We start from the raw sequence: 20,373 nt of genomic DNA, 5'->3' as shown, positions 1-20,373 counted from the left end.
CAGCCCCGCTGCACCTGGGCAGGCTCTCTGAAGGCCAAGTCACAAAAGCCGACGCCCAGAGAGAACCCAGGGAAATAACACTGAACCCTTCTGCTGACAGCGACTAAGCACCTACTGACTGGCACACGGACACGCCGCGGTGCCCGCAGGCGGGCTCTCTGACCCCAGAGCCCTCAGTCGGTGCGTGAGGTGGGAGACCGCACACAGGAGGGGCGCTGGGATCAGGACGAGAGGTGATGGGAAGGACCAAAGAGGTGAGGAGACAGGACGGCCAGGCAGCCTGGGCAGGTCAGGAGGCCTCCCTGGGAAGGAGACAGCTCTGGAGCTGAGACTGGAAGGGAGACAAAGGAACAAGGACCCCCAGAAGGAAGGGGGCCTTGCAACAGTCAGTGCTGCGGGCGAGGCCAGGCCCTGAGCAAGGGGGCCAGCGGGCCGGCGACCCGGCCTGGCCCGGAGCACACGGCCCTCCCTGGAGGCACCCCGGGCCGTGGCGAGGGAGCCCTCAGATTTGGCATCTGCTGAGAGCATGTCAGGGGCCATGGAAGTCACCAGGCTGCAAGTCAGGAGGTCCGAGAAACCCTAGGGAAAAGGTGAAGGGTCTGCCCAACGTCCCCTTCTCCGCCCATCTGGGTGACGCTGCCCCGCTCTGTCTCTAGGCTGCTTTTCTTTCTGACGCTAACCCGTATCTCCAATCATCTCATGCTGGCATTTGTTCAGCGTCTCTCTCCCGGACTTGCATGCTCCATGAGGTCAGGAACGAGGTCTGATGGCTGGGCCCACGCAGGCCCCTGACAAGTGTTTGCTGAATGACTGAGTGATGGCAAGTCCAGATGACAGCTGGTGAGAGGCACCCTGTCTTAGGACCATGCCTACTGCTTCCCCTAAGGGTGCCCTGAGCCTGCACCCCCTTCACTGCACCCCATTCGGTGGTGACGACATGCACCCCCACATGACGGTGAGCCTCCAGACCCACCAAGCGCCAGAGCCGACAGGTGAGACCCGGGAAGAAATGTCAGGCCCGACTGACAGCAGGGCGAGCAAACGCAGATGGAGAGGCTGACGATGCCATACAATCAGCAGCCCAGGTGATTCAGTCCTTTCTTAGTATTTGTCTTTCCTAATCAGGGGGTTATGAATTATCAATTACGCTTAGTGGTTAATTGCCCTTCATAAAGACAGCTTTTGTATTTTTAAATTAGGCAGTTAATATATTGTAACTAATAGCATCACCTTGTATATTACAGACAGATCTTCCGCTGATTGGCGCCTGGGATGTGCGATCCGCACCCAAGTTAATGGAGCAGTTGAGGGAAGAAGGCAGCGGGTGCCGGGGGACTAATTATTGCTAATGGATTACGATGTGACCTTCTCAGAACAGTGAGCAATCGGTGTGACGGTGAGATGACAGGACCTCGCAGCTGCTGTTCCAAACACAGCTCCGGTGCCCGTGACACACAGGTAAACAGTAGAACTCACCGCAGACACTGTTCGCCGCCGACACACAACGTACATTTACTGAAGACATGTTGCTTTAAAGTCAAAACTACTCAAATGGAGAAAGTAACATGGAAACCTCTACACTATCATATGCAAAACAGATAGCCAGTGGGAATTTGCTGTATGACCCAGGGAACTCACACCGGGGCTCTGTGACCACCTAGAGGGGTGGGGTGGCATGGGAGGTGGGAGGGAGGTGAAAGCGGGAGGGGCCATATGTACACCTGTGGCTGATTCACGTTGTTGTATGGCAGAAACCAACACAATATTGTACAGTAAGTATCCCTCCAATTAAAAATAAAATAAAACTACTAGTTTTAGGAAAACTACTAGTTTTAGGACTGAATCAGCCCCTGGACAGCGGTGGGAAATGCTCGGGGAAGGCCCCTCACTGCAGGTCTGTCCATTCATGTCCCTGACCACACCCTCTTTTCACTTTCTGGCATGAGTCCCAGGTTGTCTCTTCATTGTTCTTAATTACTAAAAGTAAAGAAAGTATTGGTTGGATGGATGCGTGCATGCTCGGTCCTGTCTGACTCTTTGCAACCCTTCGGACTATAGCCTGCCGGGCTCCTCTGTCCATGGGATTCTCCAGGCAAGAAGACTGGCATGGGTTGTCATTTTCTCCTCCAGGGGATCTTCCCGACCCAGGGATTGAACGGTCATCTCCTGTGTCATCTGCATTGTAGGTGGATTTTTTTACCACTGAACCATCAAGGAAGCCCTAGAGTATTATTCATTATTATTATTAAAAATAATAAAGGATGAATACATTACATTCAGCCTTTCCCTAGGGGTCGGTATCTGTGATCTGATGTCATCCTCACCCCTTGAGGGCAGAGCCCTCTTTGGACACCCTGTGTCCCTCACATGTACTCCCCAGGCCAGGAGCCTGGAGCGCACAAGGCGCTAAGCACCTGCCAAATTGAGTCTGCGAGCTATGGAGACAAGAACCAGGAGCCCGTCCCAGGGATGAGAAAATAGGAGGTCTGGGAGGCAGAGGCCTGAGAAGGTCACATAGCATATAAGCTGTGGTGTCCTGCCCCTCATCTCATAGGCTGACCCCTCGGGAGATAAATGAAGGTTAGGAGAGGACGAAAGGGTGGGGCCGGGACAGGACAGGATCACAGCCAGAGACGACAGTGATCCCTCTGCAACCACAGAGAGGAGGCCACGTCAGGGCACAGTCGAAGGGAGCCACCTAGCAAGCCGGGAAGAGGGCTCCCCCCAAAATCCCACCCTAGGGCACCTCAATCTCGGATGCCCAGACTTCAGGACTAGGGGCAGATAAACCTCTGTCACTCAGCCCTCCAGGCTTGTGGTACTCTGTTCCGGCAGACTAAGACAGCGGAGGAGCCAAAGCCTTTGTGTCTCTTGGAGGGGCCACTGCTTAATATCAGATTCAGCCTTGGAAGGCCTGGAACACACAAACCCAACGTCAGGGGAGCAGGAGCCAGGCGTGGCTTCAGGGTCGCGGCAGAGCCTGCCATGGGCCTCCCAAGGGCAGCGAGCCCCAGAGCCATTGGCATCGGGCTGGGCCCGGCTCCAGGACAGGCCAGGCCATCCCCGTCCCCCAACACCCCAGAACCCTGGGGACAGAGGGCCTACCGCAGGGCCGTGGCGGCCAGAGCGGGGCTCCGGCCGGACGTCCCCTCTGAGACCACAGCCACGTTCTCAGTCCGCTTCCAGACTGCCTCCCGGGACCCCGCCTGGAGTGGGTGGGGACTTGCCCCTACTTCGTGGGCGCACCGGCTCTTTGAACTGACCTTTACCTCCTCCCAGAGGCCAGGACAAGCTCTGAGTGACAGCGTCGCCTGATGCCATTACCGATCATCACATGAGCGGGTCCCTTGCAAATCACCTTGGACCTCACACATCTGCTAGCTGTCGGCATCTGCCAGGGGCGCTCACCCGAAAATAATGGAAACCCTCTCATTGTCGCTCGGGAGCAGGTAGAGTGCTGGGACGATTACTGGACATCCTGGCTGACCTTGGCACAGCTCCACCACCTAGTGCCCTCTGGGCTCACCACAGAGGAGCTGGACAGCGGCAAGGAGGCTGCCCTGGGGAAGGCCCCTCGGAGCTCCGTCCCCAACCCACCCCAGCCACCTCTCACCTTCATCTGACCCCGAAGGCCCGCGAATCACCCTGAGTCTTTGCCGTCACCCATCCCCTCTGGCAAATCCTACACATCCTTCAAGGCCTGGTTTGTATGTCCCTTCCTCCAGGAAGGCCCCCCAGACTTCTGTCCCCTCCCAGGCAGAGTCTGTCCCACTTGGCTTTCACAGCTCTTGAAACACGGCACTGCTTTTCTGTGAGAAGCACTTAAGCGATCCAAATTCTAACGGAACCAAGTCATTCTAGCACCCAGAGAACCTCGGGAGGGCTCACTGCCAATCCTGCCCGTGGGGAGCACTGCTTCAGTGTCTGTTAGGGTTAGGGTTAGGGCTGGAGTTGGGGTTAGGGTTAGGGAAAGCACAGTGGACCCTCGTGAGTCCAGATGGGTAGACAGTAGGAGGGGCCTTTGCTCAGCGACGCAGGGCAACTTGTGCCTTCCTGCAGCCACGGGACAAATGCATATGAAAGTCGCTCTAATCCTGAGCGGGAGGCCAGGAGGTCAAGGAGCGACCTGGAGGTGCTCCAGGGCCTGATGACTAGGGCTGTGGCACCTCCACAGGCTATTTCTTCTCCCTGGAGCTCAGTTTCCTCATCCGGAAGATGGGATGATAACAGCCTCACATGCTGAAGCTCCAGGGAGATCTTCGAGGTGCCAGCTTGGGCCTGGCCCATGGTCAGAGCTCGCTCAGCGTGTGCGGAGAACGTCGGCCAGTAAGTGGCCAGCAGACAGGCTCCCCGATCTCGTTCCCTGCCTCCCCTCCCCGCCCCCATTGCCCAGAGCAGGCAGGGCCCACCCCCACCATGCTCCAGCCACCCCACCACCAAGCAGAGAGGGCCCCGCTGCTGGCAGGCCCTCCCATCCGCTGCTCCTACACCTGGGCCTCCCAGGAGCATGGGCTGGGTCCTACTGACAGGGGTGGGAGGGAAATGGGTCGGGGTCTGGAAGGCTAGGCTAATAGTGACTCCAAACCTTATTCCCACCCCGAGTAGAGGGACCCCTCACAGGATGGTGAAGGAGAGGAGGCCTCAAGCTGGGTGGGCTCCTGGGCGCGTAGGGAAGGCTGCAGGCTGACAGGTCGAACTTGAAGCGACAAACGATGGTAGGGGATGGTGACTTCTCCCGACCACAGAGAAAGCAGGGTCCATGTCCTTTAATTTACGTGCCCCTGGGCTGGTCTTCATGGAACAACAGACTGGTTCCAATCGAGAAAGGAGTACATCAAGGCTGTATATTGTCACTCTGCTTATTTAACTTATATGCAGAGTACATCATGAGAAACAGTGGGCTGGACGAAGTACAAGCTGGAATCAAGATTGCCGAGAGAAATATCAATAACCTCAGATATGGAGATGACACCACCCTTTTGGCAGAAAGCGAAGAACTAAACAGCCTCTTGATGAAAGTGAAAGAGGAGAGTGAAAAAGTTGGTTTAAAGCCCAACATTCAGAAAACGAAGATCGTGGCATCCAGTCCCATCACTTCACAGCAAATAGATGGGGAAACAGTGGAAACGGTGGCTGACTTTGTTTTTTTGGGCTCCAAAATCACTGTGGATGGTGACTGCGGTCATGAAATTAAAAAACGCTTACTCCTTGGAAGGAAAATTATGACCAACCTAGACAGCATATTAAAAAGCAGAGACATTAGTCAACAGAGGTCCGCCTAGTCAAGGCCATGGTATTTCCAGTAGTCATGTATGGATGTGAGAGTTGGACTACAAAGAAAGTTGAGTGCCAAAGAATTGATGCTTTTGAACTGTGGTGTTGGAGAAGACTCTTGAGAGTCCCTTGGACTGCAAGGAGATCCAGCCAGTCCATCCTAAAGGAGATTAGTCCTGGGTGTTCATTGGAAGGACTGATGTTGAAGCTGAAACTCCAATACTTTGGCCACCTGATGCGAAGAGCTGACTCATTGGAAAAGACCCTGATGCTAGGAAAGATTGAAGGCAGGAGAAGAAGGGGATGACAAAGGATGAGATAGTTGGATGGCATCACTGACTCAATGGACATGGGTTTGGGTGGTCTCCAGGAGTTGGTGATGGACAGGGAGGCCTAGCGTTAGTTCATGGGGTCACAAAAAGTCAGACACAACTGAGCAACTGAACTGAACTGAACTGCGCTGGTCTTCACAAGAGCTGTGTGAGGTCCACCAGCCCACCCTGGGCTGAAGTCTCTACCGGGGACCATCTCCACGTCCAGCGGCCTGGAGCACTGACCTGAGACGGGAGAAACACGCCAGGAGGGGTGGAAGGAGGGGACGGGAAGAGCATGTTCCCCACATTCCCGCCTCCCTGACCCACACTGCCTGCTCTGCGCCCCTACCCCAGGGGCCACAACTCAACTCTCCCCCACTACCTGGTGGAAACAATCTCCTCTTTCCATCAAAAATGGCCACAGCTGCAGATAAATGAATCTCTGTAGTTCAGGTTTCCAAGAGAAGGAAAGGACATCTGCAACACCCTGGGGGGGCAGTCATTATGAACTGAAACCCAGGCAGCAGCGCCCAGTGAAGATCCTCAGAGAACAGGAGTCCTGGTTGTCCCATCTCACGGCCTCCAGATCTTTGTTACATGGCGGGGCTCCACGGCAGCGCCAGCCACTGTCTGACGTTGAGATCGGTGGCTACTTCCCTTTTGGAAAGCCACGGAGACAGACGGCACACATTGGGAAAACTGAAACATGCAAAGAGCCTATTTGTTCTAAGGACTCGCTATTTTATCACAGGGTCACGTGGGAGCCCAGGTGCAGAGCAGGGGCAGTCCTGCAGCGAGAAATACCGTCATTAAAAAAAAAAAGAAAGGAAAGGAGGGAGGTAGTGGGGAGAGGGAGAAAGAAAGAGAAAGAATGAGGGAGGGAAGAAGGAAGGAAGAAGGAGGAAAAAAAAGAAAAATCATTCTCGCACACCAAGGGGCAGCCACATTGATTCTGGGAGGAACCCGGCGCAGCTCCCCGTGTGCCCAGATGAACGGGCATCAGCTTGGGGTCAAGGAGCTGCCCTCTAGTTGCAGCACGGACAGAAGGGCTTTTGCCACTTGAGAAGGGGGTCTGGCTTCCCAGCTGAGGTCCTGGGCCAGGCATCCCTGGGCCAGATTCAGGGGTCTGAAATCCCAGCCGTGAAATGGGGTAGCGCCCAGCCTCCCAGCTCTTTGGCGGGGAGGGGCACAGTGGGCCCAAGAGGAGCCCTAGCATGTGCTGACATCACCGGGGCCGTGACACAGGGCTGCCGAAAGCCTCTGCCAGAAGCACCAGCTGGGCCTGCTGCACCTCCTGCTTCTTTCCACCAGAGCAGACCTTTTGGCCAGCCTGCGACAGCCCGCTGCGGGGTCCCGGGAGGTCCCTGCCCACTCTCCATCTGGCCCTCTGCTGGGCACAGTGTGTTGTCAAGAGTGCAGGCAAGAAACAGGAGTCCAAAGGCTGGACGGAGAGAAGAGAGAACGCAGGCGGTGACGCACGCAGGTGTCCCTGGCTGAGCCTCAGGGTGGGCCAGCCAGCCGGCGACCTCAGGGGACAGCGCAGGAGGGGGAGACAGTCAAACAGAAATGTCGGGCAGGCCCAGAGCCAGGGCCCTTGCGAAACGTGGGCACACCTTCCCTGCCCGGGGCCAACCCCCACTGCCATCCAGTGAGTTCTCGCTCTGACTTGCCTGAGCCTCTGAGCTCTGATCAGAGAGTCACACCGAGCGAGCTCACAGCATCGCTTTACTAGTTAGATAAACGAAATTTAGAATCAGATGCGCGGGAACCCACAAACCAGAGGAGACTTGGAGACTGTCCAGCCTAGTGGTTCCTCTCACAGAGTGGGAGACAGAGGCCCAAAGGGACACAAGGCGCTTTTTAAAGGACACGTTTTCAGGAGCCAAGGGGTCTGTGGACCACTCCCCAGCCTTGCAAGGTTAGCTGGCAGTCAGTTCTCCCCTGATGTGGTCACTGGCTGGTCACGGGCTGGGCACTGCAGGGGACAGAGACCAGGTATTCTTGGGGTAAGGGGGCCTCAGCTCGGGAAGCAGACACACCCACAGCACCTCCACCACCCTGTCCCTGTGTGAGACCAAGGCTTATCACTTAACCCTCTCCAACCTCAGTTTCCACTTCTGCAAAATGGGGCACTGGCAGAAGCTACTTGACAGGACTGTTATGAAGCACGTTGCAAATGCTCCGTGAATGATGATGGTGGTAACAAAAACAACCACACCTCTGGCAGGCCCAGGGCTGGGTGCTGGGGACATTCAGGCCCTCAAGGCAGGCAACTGTACAGGAAGCCAGATGCTCAGGGCACCTGGGACAGCAGATGAGCTGGGGCAACTGATAAGAAAGAAGGCATAGTTCAACCAGCGAAGGGAGCCTGGGGGTGGGTGGGTGGGGAACCGAGGCTGGCTGTCCTGCCAGATGTCCCCAGGACATCCAGGACGGACAGCCCCAAGGGCAGTTACAACAGCTTCCAGGAGATGAAACGGACGCACAGAAAGCCTAAAGAACTTGCCGGAGACCACATTACAGCCACAGTGCTGGGCTGGGACTTGGACCCAGGACCCTGCCCGTCAGAGCGAACTCCTACCTTCTGGGGGGCGGGGAGTGCGGCACCTGCCCCAGCAGGGGTGCTGACCCCCCCTCTCTGGGCGGAGCAAGTCCCAGCCCCGCCCTGCTCCACTCAGGCACTGAGTGGGACTGTTCACAAGAAGGAAGCACTTCTGGCTTGTGAAGATTAAACTGTAGACGTTATGCAACAAGCACTGGGCCTGGGAGAGGGCCACTGTGCACTCGCCCCCTCCCGGGCCCCCAGCTCTGAAGTCAGCCCCTGACATCAGCAGCACGGCGGGGCATTCTGGACAAACGCCCCTTGTCCAAGGTCCAGGCTGACTCAGCAGAGCTGTTTCTGGCGTAAATGAACTCAGAACAAGTGGCCTGTCCCCTCTGAGAGCCTCAAGAGCCCCTCCAGCAGGCACTGGGCCACACCTGGGGGATGGGGCGAGGGGACACAGGGAGCCACTTCCAGTTGGCTGTGTCCCTGGGGTCTGATGGAGCGAGGTGGGGGTGGTGCTGACCATCAAGGAAGCCAAGCTTCAGACAAGCCCCCTGGCCCCTCGGGCCCTAAGGCCTGAGGGGTGGGGCCTGACTTTCATAGGGTCACAGGGCTTGTGTGCACATTTGGAAGCAGCGGCCGCGGGTCTGTGAGTCCCGGGTGGCAATTGCTTTATGAGGCTGCTCGGCCAAGGCGGGCCCTGCTTCCTTCCGCTGCCGCGAAAAGGCTGGGCCAAGGGGGCCCCCGCAGCTGTGCTTTAGTGCCCGAGACAGGATGCAGTAAATGCCCCCCTCCCCGCCTTTCACATGCAGATGCCTCCGGGGCTCCCTTTGTGCGGGGCAGCCCCCGCTGTGCCACGCCCTGCCTCTGAATGGCTCCCCTTGGGGAGCCCAACTGCCCAAGGATGGACTCCAATAAAGGGCCTGCTGGGGGGACCCAGGCCAGTTACAGATGTCCCGGGACCACGCCCACCACAAGCCCCGGGGCAGTAATCGGGCCCCACCTGGCCTACCCAGCGGCTCCAGGAGGCCTGGACCTCCTGCTCTTCCATCTGGGACACGACTGGCCCAGAGGACAGGTCCAGAGCCTGGCTTACACGTCACTGGTTCCACGTGGCCGGGCTCCCCAACCTCGGCTCCCATTTCCGCAGCGGTTCAGTCTCTCTCCCTCTGACATTCGCCTTCTGGGTGCTGTTTACGCTGCTCTCCCCAGACTGGACGGTCAGCCTCCCTGGGGGCAGGGACTTCCATCTGCCCCACTCACTGCCCCTGGCCCAGTGCCTCCAGCTGTGTCTCTAGCATGAAAGAATGTGAAAGTGTGGGTCGCTCAGTTGCTCAGTTGTGACCCCGTGGGCTGTCCACTAGGCTCCTCTGTCCGTGGAATTCTCCAGGCAAGAATACTGGAGTGGGTAGCCTTTCCCTTCTCTAGGAGATTTTTCGCGTCCCAGGGATCGAACCTGGGTTTCTTGCATTGCAGGCAGATTCTTTACCATCTGAGTCACCGGGGAAGCCTAGTATAAAGAAAAGTGAGAAGTGAAAGTCGCTCAATCGTGTCTGACTCTTTGAGATCCCATGGACTATACAGTGCATGGAATTCTCCAGGCCAGAATACTGCAGTGGGTAGCCTTTCCCTTCTCCAGGGGATCTTCCCAAGCCAGGGATCAAACCCACGTCTCCCACATTGCAGGCGGATTCTTCACCAGCTGAGCCATCAAAAGCACTTGACAAACATGTGAACGAGAAAATGAACAAGTGCATCTTTGATGAGAAGCCATGAGGTACTGCAGGGAAAACTGGGGCTTGGAGCCGGGTGGACGGGCTTCGGGGGTGCAGAGGAGGCAGTCCCGGTTCAATGACTTTTCCCATTTGTGCCAGTTTCTGAAACTCTCTGAGCCTCAGGCTCTGCTTGGAAACGCACTGGTTGTGAAGGTAGCTTGTGCAATCAAACATCTGCCTGGGACATAGCAGGCCTCCCGACCATCACTGGTGATGCTATTATTGTGGTCCATACTGTCTTAAGAGGACTTCCCCGGTGGCTCAGTGGTAAAGAATCTGCCTGCCAAGGCAGGAGACTTGGGTTCCATCCCATGGCAACCCACTCCAGTATTCTTGCCTGGAGAATCTCATGGACAGAGGAGCCTGGCAGGCTAAAGTCCATAGGGATGCAAAGAGTCGGACACGACTGAGCGATTAAACAACAACAGCATCTTAAAAAGCAAAGCTGATATTCCCCATGTGCTCTGTATCCCCCAAAAGGTGGGGATTTTTTCAAAAGCTGGGGACACCTGTCACCACGGACAGCTAGGAAGAGGAGCGGCGAGTCGCCGCCCCCGTGCCGGGGTTTCTAGAACAGAAGGTGCGGTTTTGGGCACCCATGGCGATAGGGAGCCATCTTGGAGGCAAACACCCCCCAGGGTCCCGGGGACCCCATCATCGCTGCGGCTCTGCTCTCACCCCAGGGACTTCCTCTGAGCTCCCTGCAACTTCAAAGCCAGCCTCGCATATCAAGGAGCCCAGAGAGGGCAGGGTGTGGCTGCAAAACAATTACAAAAAGTGATGCAAGCCCAGGAGTCTCCACCGAGGCCAGCAAGGGAGGGCCCGCCAGCCAGGAGAGCTTATTCCTGGCTCAGCCACTATGAGAGGGCAAGAGTGTCCCAAAGTCTGACATCCCCAGGGACACTCCAGGAGCAGGCAGGTTTTACTGGGGAGGGGATCCACACACACTCGCTGCCAGGAGGGTCTGGACACGGGGCTCCGGCGGCACCCACAGGAGGGCGGGGGCCGCTCCCTTGGGCCTGAATGTGATCAGTTGGCCGTGGGAGGCCTGGGTCTGAGTGGAGGGGCCTAGTCTTTAGAGAGAAAAGGATCTTGAGCCAGAGGGTGCTGCAGTGTGTGTGGGGGGAGCAGGGGGAGCGGTTCTGTGGATGCTGGGCTGCTAAGGGGCTGGTCAGGGGAAAATCCACCCGAAGTCTATGTAACTGGGAGCATGGGGGTAAGGTGAGCAGAGGGGAGAAGGGGCCACACATGTCCCTTGGCAAGGCTCTGGTGGGTGGGGAAGAGTTGTGGGGATGTGGTGTGGTCCTATGCCAGGGAGCCCCAGGGTGGTTCAGATCTCCAGGCCTCCTTCTCCAGCCCCTGGGCGGCATGATGGTCAATCACCGGAAACAATCCCGAGCTCAGTGGGGAAGGCACTTCTCCCCTCTCAGCTGGGATGCATTTGAGGACTATTCGTACAGCCTGCTATTATATGGCTGCTAGACTGATACAGTGTCGCTGCTACCAGAGACACTCCAGTTAGATAAATCAGTTGAATTAAAGCAGACCAAGATGAGACTTCCCTGGTGGCTCAGACGGTAAAGCGTCCGCCTGCAACGTGGGAGACCCGGGTTCGATCCCTGGGTTGGGAAGATCCCCTGGAGAAGGAAATGGCAACCCCCTCCAGTACCCTTGCCTGGAAAATCCCATGAACGGAGGAGCCTGGCAGGCTACAGTCCACGGGGTCACAAAGAGTCAGACACAACTGAGCAACTTCACTTTTCCTTTCCTTTAAGACAAAAGGTGTCCCGAGGGTCTGTCGGGGGGGACACCAGTCCAAACCCTCTGTGGTTAATGGAGCAGGGATCAACCCCCTAGAGTCACACCCGGGGGTGCAGGCAGACTGTGGGACAGCCTGGCGGGGGAGCATCACCCAGGGAGGCTGCTAGAGAGAAGACCCCTGCCCTTTTTCAATACCCGTGTCTCCCTCAAAGGACTCTACGCGCAGGTCCAGCACAGAGGGTAGGAGTGGGGCGGACCTACATTCTCATGGTCCCAGGGCTATCCCAGCGGAGACCTGGTGAGCCCTGGGCCGCAGTGGCTTCAGCTGACCAAGGGAGATAACAGCTGCCTCCCGGCAGCGGGGTATGGAGCGACACGGATACCCAGCACAGAGGAAGTGCTCCCTGAGGGATCCCTAGAGCCACACTGGCCCAGGAAGGGTGCACCCCAGACCCATGCTACTGACTGGAAAGCAAGGGCTCATAATCAGCCCGACCTCCTCCAAGGCCATTGCTGAAGCTACTCTGTGCTTCTCTGCAGAAGGTGGACGGATGGGACTGAGGCTCTGTCCCTATCCTTGACCTCCTTTACGACTCTGGTTTCTAGAAGCAAAAATGACCTTGCGAAGATGCCAAGGACTCACAAACCCATGTGTTTGTAAGGAACGGAGCCACGGGGATGCTCACATATACCACTTTGGGAAATGACCCAACAGCATCTTCTAGTGACGATTATAGGCCTATCTTAGGATCGGCAAGTCCACCCCTGGGTCTGTGCCCAGCAGAAACGCAACCATGCATTCACCAAAGACACGTTCTAGAATGTTTGTGGCAGCGCTACTGAAAATAACTGAAAATGGGTAACTACACACCCCTCAGGAGAAGAGATGAGTATTTTACTTTAATGTAAAGATGCTTTTAAATGGCCCTAAATGTAAAATAATTAAAAGCACATACAACAGGAATTCCTATATGAACGTGGGAAGTGAGATTTACATGGCACACTCCTGGGGTCTATCGTGAGCCAGGCTCTGCGTCAAGAGCCATCATCGCACCTGCCTGCACCCCCCGCTGGCCCCTCTCCATCTCATCAGGTGCTGCAGTCCCAACACCAGAGCCGTTCTTCACTTCATCTTCTCCCTGGACCCCACGATATCCCATACACTGGCTGGTCCCATTGGTCCGGCTCCCCACAATATCCCATACATCCAGTGGGCCAAGGTCCCACTGGTCCTGCTCCCAAAAGGTCTTGTGAGTTCCCCTCCTTCTCTTCCTCTCCACCCACCGGCCCACGCCCCTCCGTGTCTCCCTGGACCACACAAGGATCTCACAGCTGGCGGCTCTCCTGTTTCCTCTGGAGCCCTGCCGTCTGCCCCACTGACAGCTGGTTCTGTGCTTTGCAGACAGAGATCTTCTTAAAAGAGTTGGTGGGAGTGGGGGTAGGGAAATGCGGCATTTTTTCCAGCTTTACTGAGACAAAATTCGGAAAATACTCCTTTTTTGGTATCCTGAACAGGAAAATACATCCACATGGTTCAAAAACATGTAAAAATGTTTATATACCAAGTTAGCCAGGGAAAAGTCTTGTTCCCACGCCTTCCTGCAGCCACCGCAGCTCTTCACACAGTGAAGTTCTTCCCTCCAGCTTCCTTATGCAAACATACTAGCAGGCATACATGCTTACATTTCTACCTTTTCCACCCAAAGGACAGCACAGAGCATGTCCCGTCTACATGGGACGCCTACACGGCAGGGGTGCTCATTCGTTTTTATACAGCACAGAACTTCACTGATAGACTGAGACTGTAACACTCCCCTTGTGATGGACAGTTGAGATGCTTCTAGTCTTTGGCTCTCTCACAGGCACTGCCACAAACGCCCTCCCACCCAGGTCATTTCTCACAGATCAGGCAGATGCTGATAGATAACGCCAAATGCGTCTTCCATAAGCAATGTAAGATAAGAGTCTAGATTTTGGGGCAGAGCTAGAAAGTTCTTCTCCCACTCCAAGATTTCAAAGGGAATCTGCTGTTTTCATTTGGTACTTGTATAAAACTAAACTGTTAGTTGCTCAGTCGTGTCCAACTCTTTGCAACCCCATGGCCTGTAGCCTGCCAGGATCTGAGTGTAGTCTGCCAGGCAAGAATATCAGAATGGGTTGCCATTTCCTTCTCCAGGGTATCGTCCTGACCCAGGGATTAAAGCCGGGTCTCCTGCACTGCAGGCAGATTCTTCACCATCTAAGCCACCAGGGAACCTGGTACTTATATACTTTCACTTTTTATATTTTAATTTCTTTAAAACATAAATCAGATTCCATGACACTCTTGCCTAAAATCTTCGGTGACTTTTCCCTGCACTCAGGATGGAACCCACACAGCTCTGCCCGACTTATAAGGCTGCAGCCAGGCTCTGCCACCCTCCCATCCTCACTCGCCCTTCAGTCCTGTGAAGGGGAACCTGCCACACTCTCCTCCTCAGGTTCTGAAGCCACTGTTCCCCCAGATGGAAGGCACTTCCTCCTTCCCTGCACCATGATGGACCCTCTTACTTTCTGGTTCTGAGATGCCAATGGCAATTACACAGCCCGGGGTCCAGTGGTGCCACCAGCAGTCTTGGCAGTGTCCTCGGTGCATAAGACTAATGGGCAAGATGCCCTCCTACTGTCTAAGCGGATGGTCAGTGCAGTCCACCCGAATCATAATAATTTAAAATTTCTGGTAACCACAATAACAAAGATCAAAAGAAGCAGGTGGAATTATTAAATATATTTTATTTTGGCTAACACATTCAAATTACTATCATTTCAAACACGTAACCAATACAAAATGATATAATGAACTTTTCACATTTTTCTCACTAAGTCTTTTTCTCAATCATATGCAAAGTATATCATGAGAAATGCTGGGCTGGATGAAGCACAAGCTGGAATCAAGATTGCCGGAAGAGATGTCAATAACATCAGATATGCAGATGACCCCACACTTAAGGCAGAAAGTGAAAAAGAACTAAATTTTGATGAGAGTAAAAGAGGAAAGTGAAAAAGTTGGCTTAAAGCTCAACATTTAGAAAACTAAGATCATGGCATCTGGTCTCATCACTTCATGGCAAATAGATGGGGAAACAGTGGAAACAGTGACAGACTTTATTCTGGGGGGCTCCAAAATCACTGCAGATGCTGACTGCAGCCATGAAATTAAAAGACGCTTACTCCTTGGAAGAAAAGTTATGACCAATCTAGAGAACATATTAAAAAGCAGAGACATTACTTTGTCAACAAAGGTCCATCTAGTCAAAGCTATGGTTTTTCTAGTATTCATGGATGTGAGAGTTGGACTATAAAGAAAGCTGAGTGCCAAAGAAATTGATGCTTTTGAACTGTGGTGTTAGAGAAGACTCTTGAGAGTCCCTTGGACTGCAAGGAGATCCAACTAGCCCATCCTAAAGGAAATCAGTCCTGAATATTCATTGGAAGGACTGATGCTGAAGCCGAAACTCCAATACTTTGGCCACCTGATGCGAAGAACTAACTCATTTGAAAAGACCCTGATGCTGGAAAAGATTGAAGGCAGGAGAAGGGGACAACAGAGAAGGAGACGGTTGGATGGCATCACCGACTCGATGGACATGAGTTTGGGTAAACTCCGGGAGTTGGTGATGGACAGGGAGGCCTGGCGTGCTGCAGTCCATGGGGTCGCAAAGAGTCGGACACGACTGAGCGACTGAACTGAACACTAAGTCTTTGAAATCTGCTGTGGACTACACACTTAGCATATCCGAACTCAGACTAGCCCAATTCCAAAGACTCAGCAGCAAGCAGCAAGGGGCTGCCCTGCTGGACAGTGGAGCAACTCTAACCAGCAGAGCCCCACGATCGCCCAGGGGTGCCGGACCCCTGGCGCAACCCGAAATGCCTCAGGGTTCTCCAGGGGCGGGCAAATGGGGTCCTGGGTCCCGGGGGCCGGCCCTCTGCCTGCCCCGCGGGGCGGGGCCAGAGCAGCAGCAGTAGCCCCGCCCCGTCCCCCGCCCACCCCGGGCCGGTGGCCCTCGGGACCCGGCTGAGCTCAGGGCCCGGCGCCCAGCACGGCCCACTCACCTCGCCACCGCCTCCACGGAGCCGGTGATCGCCGCGCCGCCGCCCTCACCACCGTCGTATAAGACGCCCGAGATGTCCAGCAGCACCCCGCGCACGCCGGCCAGCAGCTCGCTCCACGCGGCCATCGCGGCCCGCCCCCGCTGCAGCTCGGGCCCTCGCGTCCCAACCTGCGGCGAACGCTGCCGCCGTGGTGGCCGCGCAAGGGCTCCTGGGAAGTGTAGTCCCAACCACCGCGGGGTGGGGCGGGGCTCGAGAGGCGGGGCGGGGCTGGGGCTGAAGGGACGGGGCGGGGCTAGGGCTGGGGCTGGAGGGGCGGGGCGAGGCGGGGCGAGGCGGGGCGAGCCGCAAAACCAGAGAGACAGGTGCGCTTCTTCCGCACTCCCCTAAATGAGAGCCTTTTGACTGGAGATCCGTAGACAAAGATGAGGAAGAGCGGGAAAACAACCCCCCTGGGAAATAGCCAACCCTCCCCCGCCCCGAGAATTAGAGCAAGGCCATCCACTGCAGTGTTCTTGCTTGGAGAATCCCAGGAACGGTGGAGCCTGGTGGGCTGCCGTCTATGGGGTCGCACAGACTCGGACACGACTGACGCGACTTAGCAGCAGCAGTTGGGACTACAAGGAGGCACCTATATAAAAGTAACAAAAATGAATGAGAACAGGAAAAGATTCTCTTTGGTATTCCCACCCTCTGTCCAGACCGCAGTTCTAAAAGCAACGGCGATACTTGGGTGCTTTGACCGGATAATCCTGGGCCCCTGAGAAACAGTGCTAAGAAAGTGAGCCTAAAGGCCGTGTCTGCGTGTGAGCTGTGATGCCAAAACAAGCTGGAAGACAGGGACTAGAATTGCTCAAGAAGTAAGATGGCTGCTGAAAGAAATACTGTGCCATCAAAAAGAAGGCTACATGCTTGTGTTATAACATTACATGAAAAAAGCAGAATGCAAAACTGAATTTAGGGACTTCCTGGTGGCCCAGTGGTAAAGAATTTGCCTTGCAAGGCGTGGGACACAGGTTCAATCTCTGGTTGGGGAGCTAAGAGTCCCACTTTCTGGGGAGCAACTAATCTCATTTACCACGATGAGGATTTGTGCACCCCCTCTGTGTGTCCTGTGGAAGGATCTTTCATGACACAATGAAGATCTCACATGCTGCAACTAAGATCCAATGCAGCCAAACTAATAATTAATTTAAAAAAAAAAAAAAACACCAAATGCAGACCCCTGCCTGCAAAAATAAGGATGCATAGGAATAAGGCTGAAAAGGAAATGGGAATATTGCAATGTGTTTGCCCAGTGAGATTTTTGGATGAATTTTTACATTCTATTTAATGTTACATCATTTTTGTAGTAAGTAAAAGTTGACAAAAAAGGGGAAGAATTTCCTTGACCACCCCTCTGACCAAGTGTTTAAAGTAAAACTTGAAAGAATTTGACTTATCTTGGCCTGAGTTAGCTTTAAGGTTTCAAAAGAAGATCATTAAAAAAATAAAATAAAATAAAAAAGAATACCATATTCCCCATGCCACTTTGTCTCAGTCTCTGGAGTTACAGAGAGGATGAAGAATTCATCAGAATATTAGAACGCGGACCCAGTTCAGTGAGTTGTGCATGTCATGTTGGTAAGCTTACTGGGGAAACTGCAGTCTGCTGACCTTATTAAAAGATGCTTACTCCTTGGAAGGAAAGTTATGACCAACCTAGATAGCATATTGAAAAGCAGAGATATTGCTTTGCCAACAAAGGTCCGTCTAGTCAAGGCTATGATTTTTCCAGTGGTCATGTGTGGATGTGAGAGTTGGACTGTCAAGAAAGCTGAACACCGAAGAATTGATGCTTTTGAACTGTGGTGCTGGAGAAGACTCTTGAGAGTCCCTTGGACTGCAAGGAGATCCAACCAGTCCATCATAAAGGAGATCAGTCCTGGGTGTTCATTGGAAGGACTGATGCTGAAGCTGAAACTACAATACTTTGGCCACCTGATGCGAAGAACTGACTCACTGGAAAAGACCCTGATGCTGGGAGGGATTGGGGGCAGGAGGAGAAGGGGACGACAGAGGATGAGTTCCGGGAGTTGGTGATGGACAGGGAGGCCTGGCCTGTTGTAATTCATGGGGTCGCAAAGAGTCGGACACGACTGAGCGACTAACTGAACTGAACTGACCTTACAGGAGAAATAGGAATATCCTTTCTGCTCTTTGGGTATTCACATTCTGATTGAGGGAGAAATGAATATGAGACCCTGGGCTTCCCTCATAGATCAGTTGGTAAAGAATCTGCCTGCAATGTAGGAGACCCTGGTTAGATTCCTGGTGTGGGAAGATCTGCTGGAGAAGGGATAGGCTACCCACTCCAGTATTCTTGGGCTTCCCTTGTGGCTCAGCTGATAAAGAATCCGCCTGCAATGCAGGAGACCTGGTTTGGGAAGATCCCCTAGAGAAGGGAATGGCTACCCACTCCAGTATTCTGGCCTGGAGCATTCCATGCACTATACAGTCCATGGGATCCCAGAGAGTTGGACACGACTGAGCAGCTTTCACTTTTACTTTCCACTTTCATGGTTCTTAGTTGCAGACAATATCCACACAGGGCGTTAAGGAGCTTACAGATTTCCAAGGGGACTGGGGAACCAAGCTCAAGCACCACACAACAGAGAGCTATGCAGCTCTGAGAAGTGAACTTGGCTCTTAAGATGACAGGGACTGACAGTACTGCCCCCAAAGAACCAAGCCTATGCACTTTTCCCTCAGCAGAGTCTCTCAGCTCATCTGTTGACTCCATTTCACTTCCACCATATCTGGCTTGGCGGAACCTAGTCCAACCTGCAAGGGAGTCTGGGAAATGTAGTTTTTGCCTTCCTGATTCTGAGGTGCAGGAACTGGATGATCTGGATAATCTACCAGGACCATCATGAGCCATGCATCACCCGCAGGTTGAACTTCAACTCTCTTGGCTCAGTGGATCCCATGGGTACATGTGTGCCAGCATGTGTCTCCTAAGTTGCTTCAGTGCTGTCTGACTCTTGGCAACCCTATGGACTGTAGCCAACCAGGCTTCTCTGTCCATGGGATTCTTCAAGCCAAGAATTCTGGAGAGAGTTACCATGCCCTCTTCCAGGGAATCTTCCTGACCTAGGGATTGAACCCACATCTCTTACTTCTCCTGCACTGGGAGGTGAGGTCTTTAGTGCCATCTGGAAGTCCACCCCTGCCCCACTCCACAGGTGCAAAAGGGTCTAAAGTATGATCTTTTGCCTTTGAGTTAAGACCGGGCAGAGAACAAGAGGGACACTTTTAAGGCTACTGATCAAACGTGTGCCCAGTACCAGTGAGTGACAGACACAGCCAAGAGGATGGACTCTGCAGGCAGTGGAGGGCAGCAGTGGTTTCTGAGCAGCAGGGCAGCCTGAAGCATGACTGGGCTTTAGCTTCATGCCAAATAAAGAGGCAGGAAAAGGGCACTTCTGCCTGTCAGGGTGAGCCCACACAACGTTCCTCTCCCACTGGCTGGGCCTGACCTTGGGCAAATTGCTTTCTGTATCTAAGATTATGGAGACAGAATAATGGCTCCTTGAAGATGCCCATGCCCTACTGCTCAGGACCTGTAGGGAATGTGTTTCCTTACATGGCAAAGGGGACTTTTTAGATGTGATTAAGCCAAAGATCTTAAAATGAGAGATTATCCTAGATGACCCACATGGGCTCAATCTAATCACAAGAGCCTTTGTAAAGGATAGAGGGAGGCAGGAGAAGAGTCAGAGAAGACATGACCACAGAGGTGGAGGTGAGAGAGAGATTTGAAAATGATGCCCTGCTGGGCTCGAATATGAAGGGGCCATGAGCCAAGAAATGCAGGCAGCCTCTGGCAGCTGGAAAAGGTGAAGAAAAGGAGTCTCCCCTACAGGCTTGTTTTTTAAAATATTTTATTTATACTTGCCCTACTCCTACTTCTCAAATATCTGTTTTAACTTTTAATTTTAATTTAACTTTTTTAATGCTTTAACTTTTAATCTGCTTTAACTTTTAATTTTAAAAGTTTAATCAAAAAAGTTTTAAAAAGTTTTAACTTTTTAATTAACTTTTATTATCTGTTCTTTTAACTTTTAACCAACACAATATCGTGTTGGTTTCTGCTGTGTATCAGTGTGAATCAACTGTAAGTATACATGTACCTTCCTCCCACACTGCACCATTTCAGCCCTCTAGCTCATCACAGGGCAGCAAGCTGAGCTTCCCCACTAGCTATCTGTTTCACACATGATACTGTATATATGACAATACCACTCTTAATTCGTCCCACCCTCTCCTTCCCCCCAAACCCCTTGATTTTAGGACAAAACTTGCCCCTAGAACTGTAAGAGAACAAAGTTGTGGTTTCTAAGCCCCTAAATTTGCGGTGATTTGTTCCAGCCATGATAGGGAATGAACACAGGGACCCAAGTCCCTCACCTGAAGGATGACACGTCTGCCCAAAGCAGCAGGTCTCTAAGTGTGGGCTCAGCCTGACCGTGGCCTTTCTTCGGATGTGATTTCTGTTGTTGTTCAGTCACTCAGTCGTGTCCGACTCTGCGACCCCATGGACTGCAACAGGCCAGGCTTCCCTTTCCTTCAC

The 20,373-nt window shown here is 53.6% G+C and overlaps 1 protein-coding gene and 1 long non-coding RNA gene across 3 annotated transcripts in view; one reads left to right on the top strand and one right to left on the bottom strand.

Annotated features, from left to right (window-relative positions):
- The window catches only part of LHPP (phospholysine phosphohistidine inorganic pyrophosphate phosphatase), a 129,050-nt gene extending 113,048 nt beyond the window's left edge, over window positions 1–16,002 (bottom strand). Inside the window, exon 1 of the mRNA XM_069566841.1 lies at window positions 15,765–16,002. Within this exon, the coding sequence (XP_069422942.1) occupies window positions 15,765–15,889 (125 nt within the window). The 5' untranslated portion in view covers window positions 15,890–16,002. The remainder of the gene's footprint in view (window positions 1–15,764) is intronic.
- On the top strand, window positions 101–2,286 carry LOC138427469 (uncharacterized). Of its 2 annotated transcripts, XR_011252022.1 has the most exons (4): window positions 101–567; window positions 657–1,085; window positions 1,245–1,458; window positions 2,131–2,286. It is a non-coding gene; the product is annotated as an uncharacterized lncRNA (long non-coding RNA). The 2 variants fall into 2 exon arrangements; XR_011252021.1 differs by lacking the exons at window positions 101–567; window positions 2,131–2,286 and having other exon boundaries at window positions 874–1,085; window positions 1,245–1,808.
- Window positions 16,003–20,373: the final 4,371 nt, after the last annotated feature.

The sequence above is a fragment of the Ovis canadensis genome, chromosome 22, assembly GCF_042477335.2.
Source record: "Ovis canadensis isolate MfBH-ARS-UI-01 breed Bighorn chromosome 22, ARS-UI_OviCan_v2, whole genome shotgun sequence".
Classification (NCBI taxonomy): domain Eukaryota; kingdom Metazoa; phylum Chordata; class Mammalia; order Artiodactyla; family Bovidae; genus Ovis; species Ovis canadensis.
This window is presented reverse-complemented; position numbering and strand designations above follow the sequence as displayed.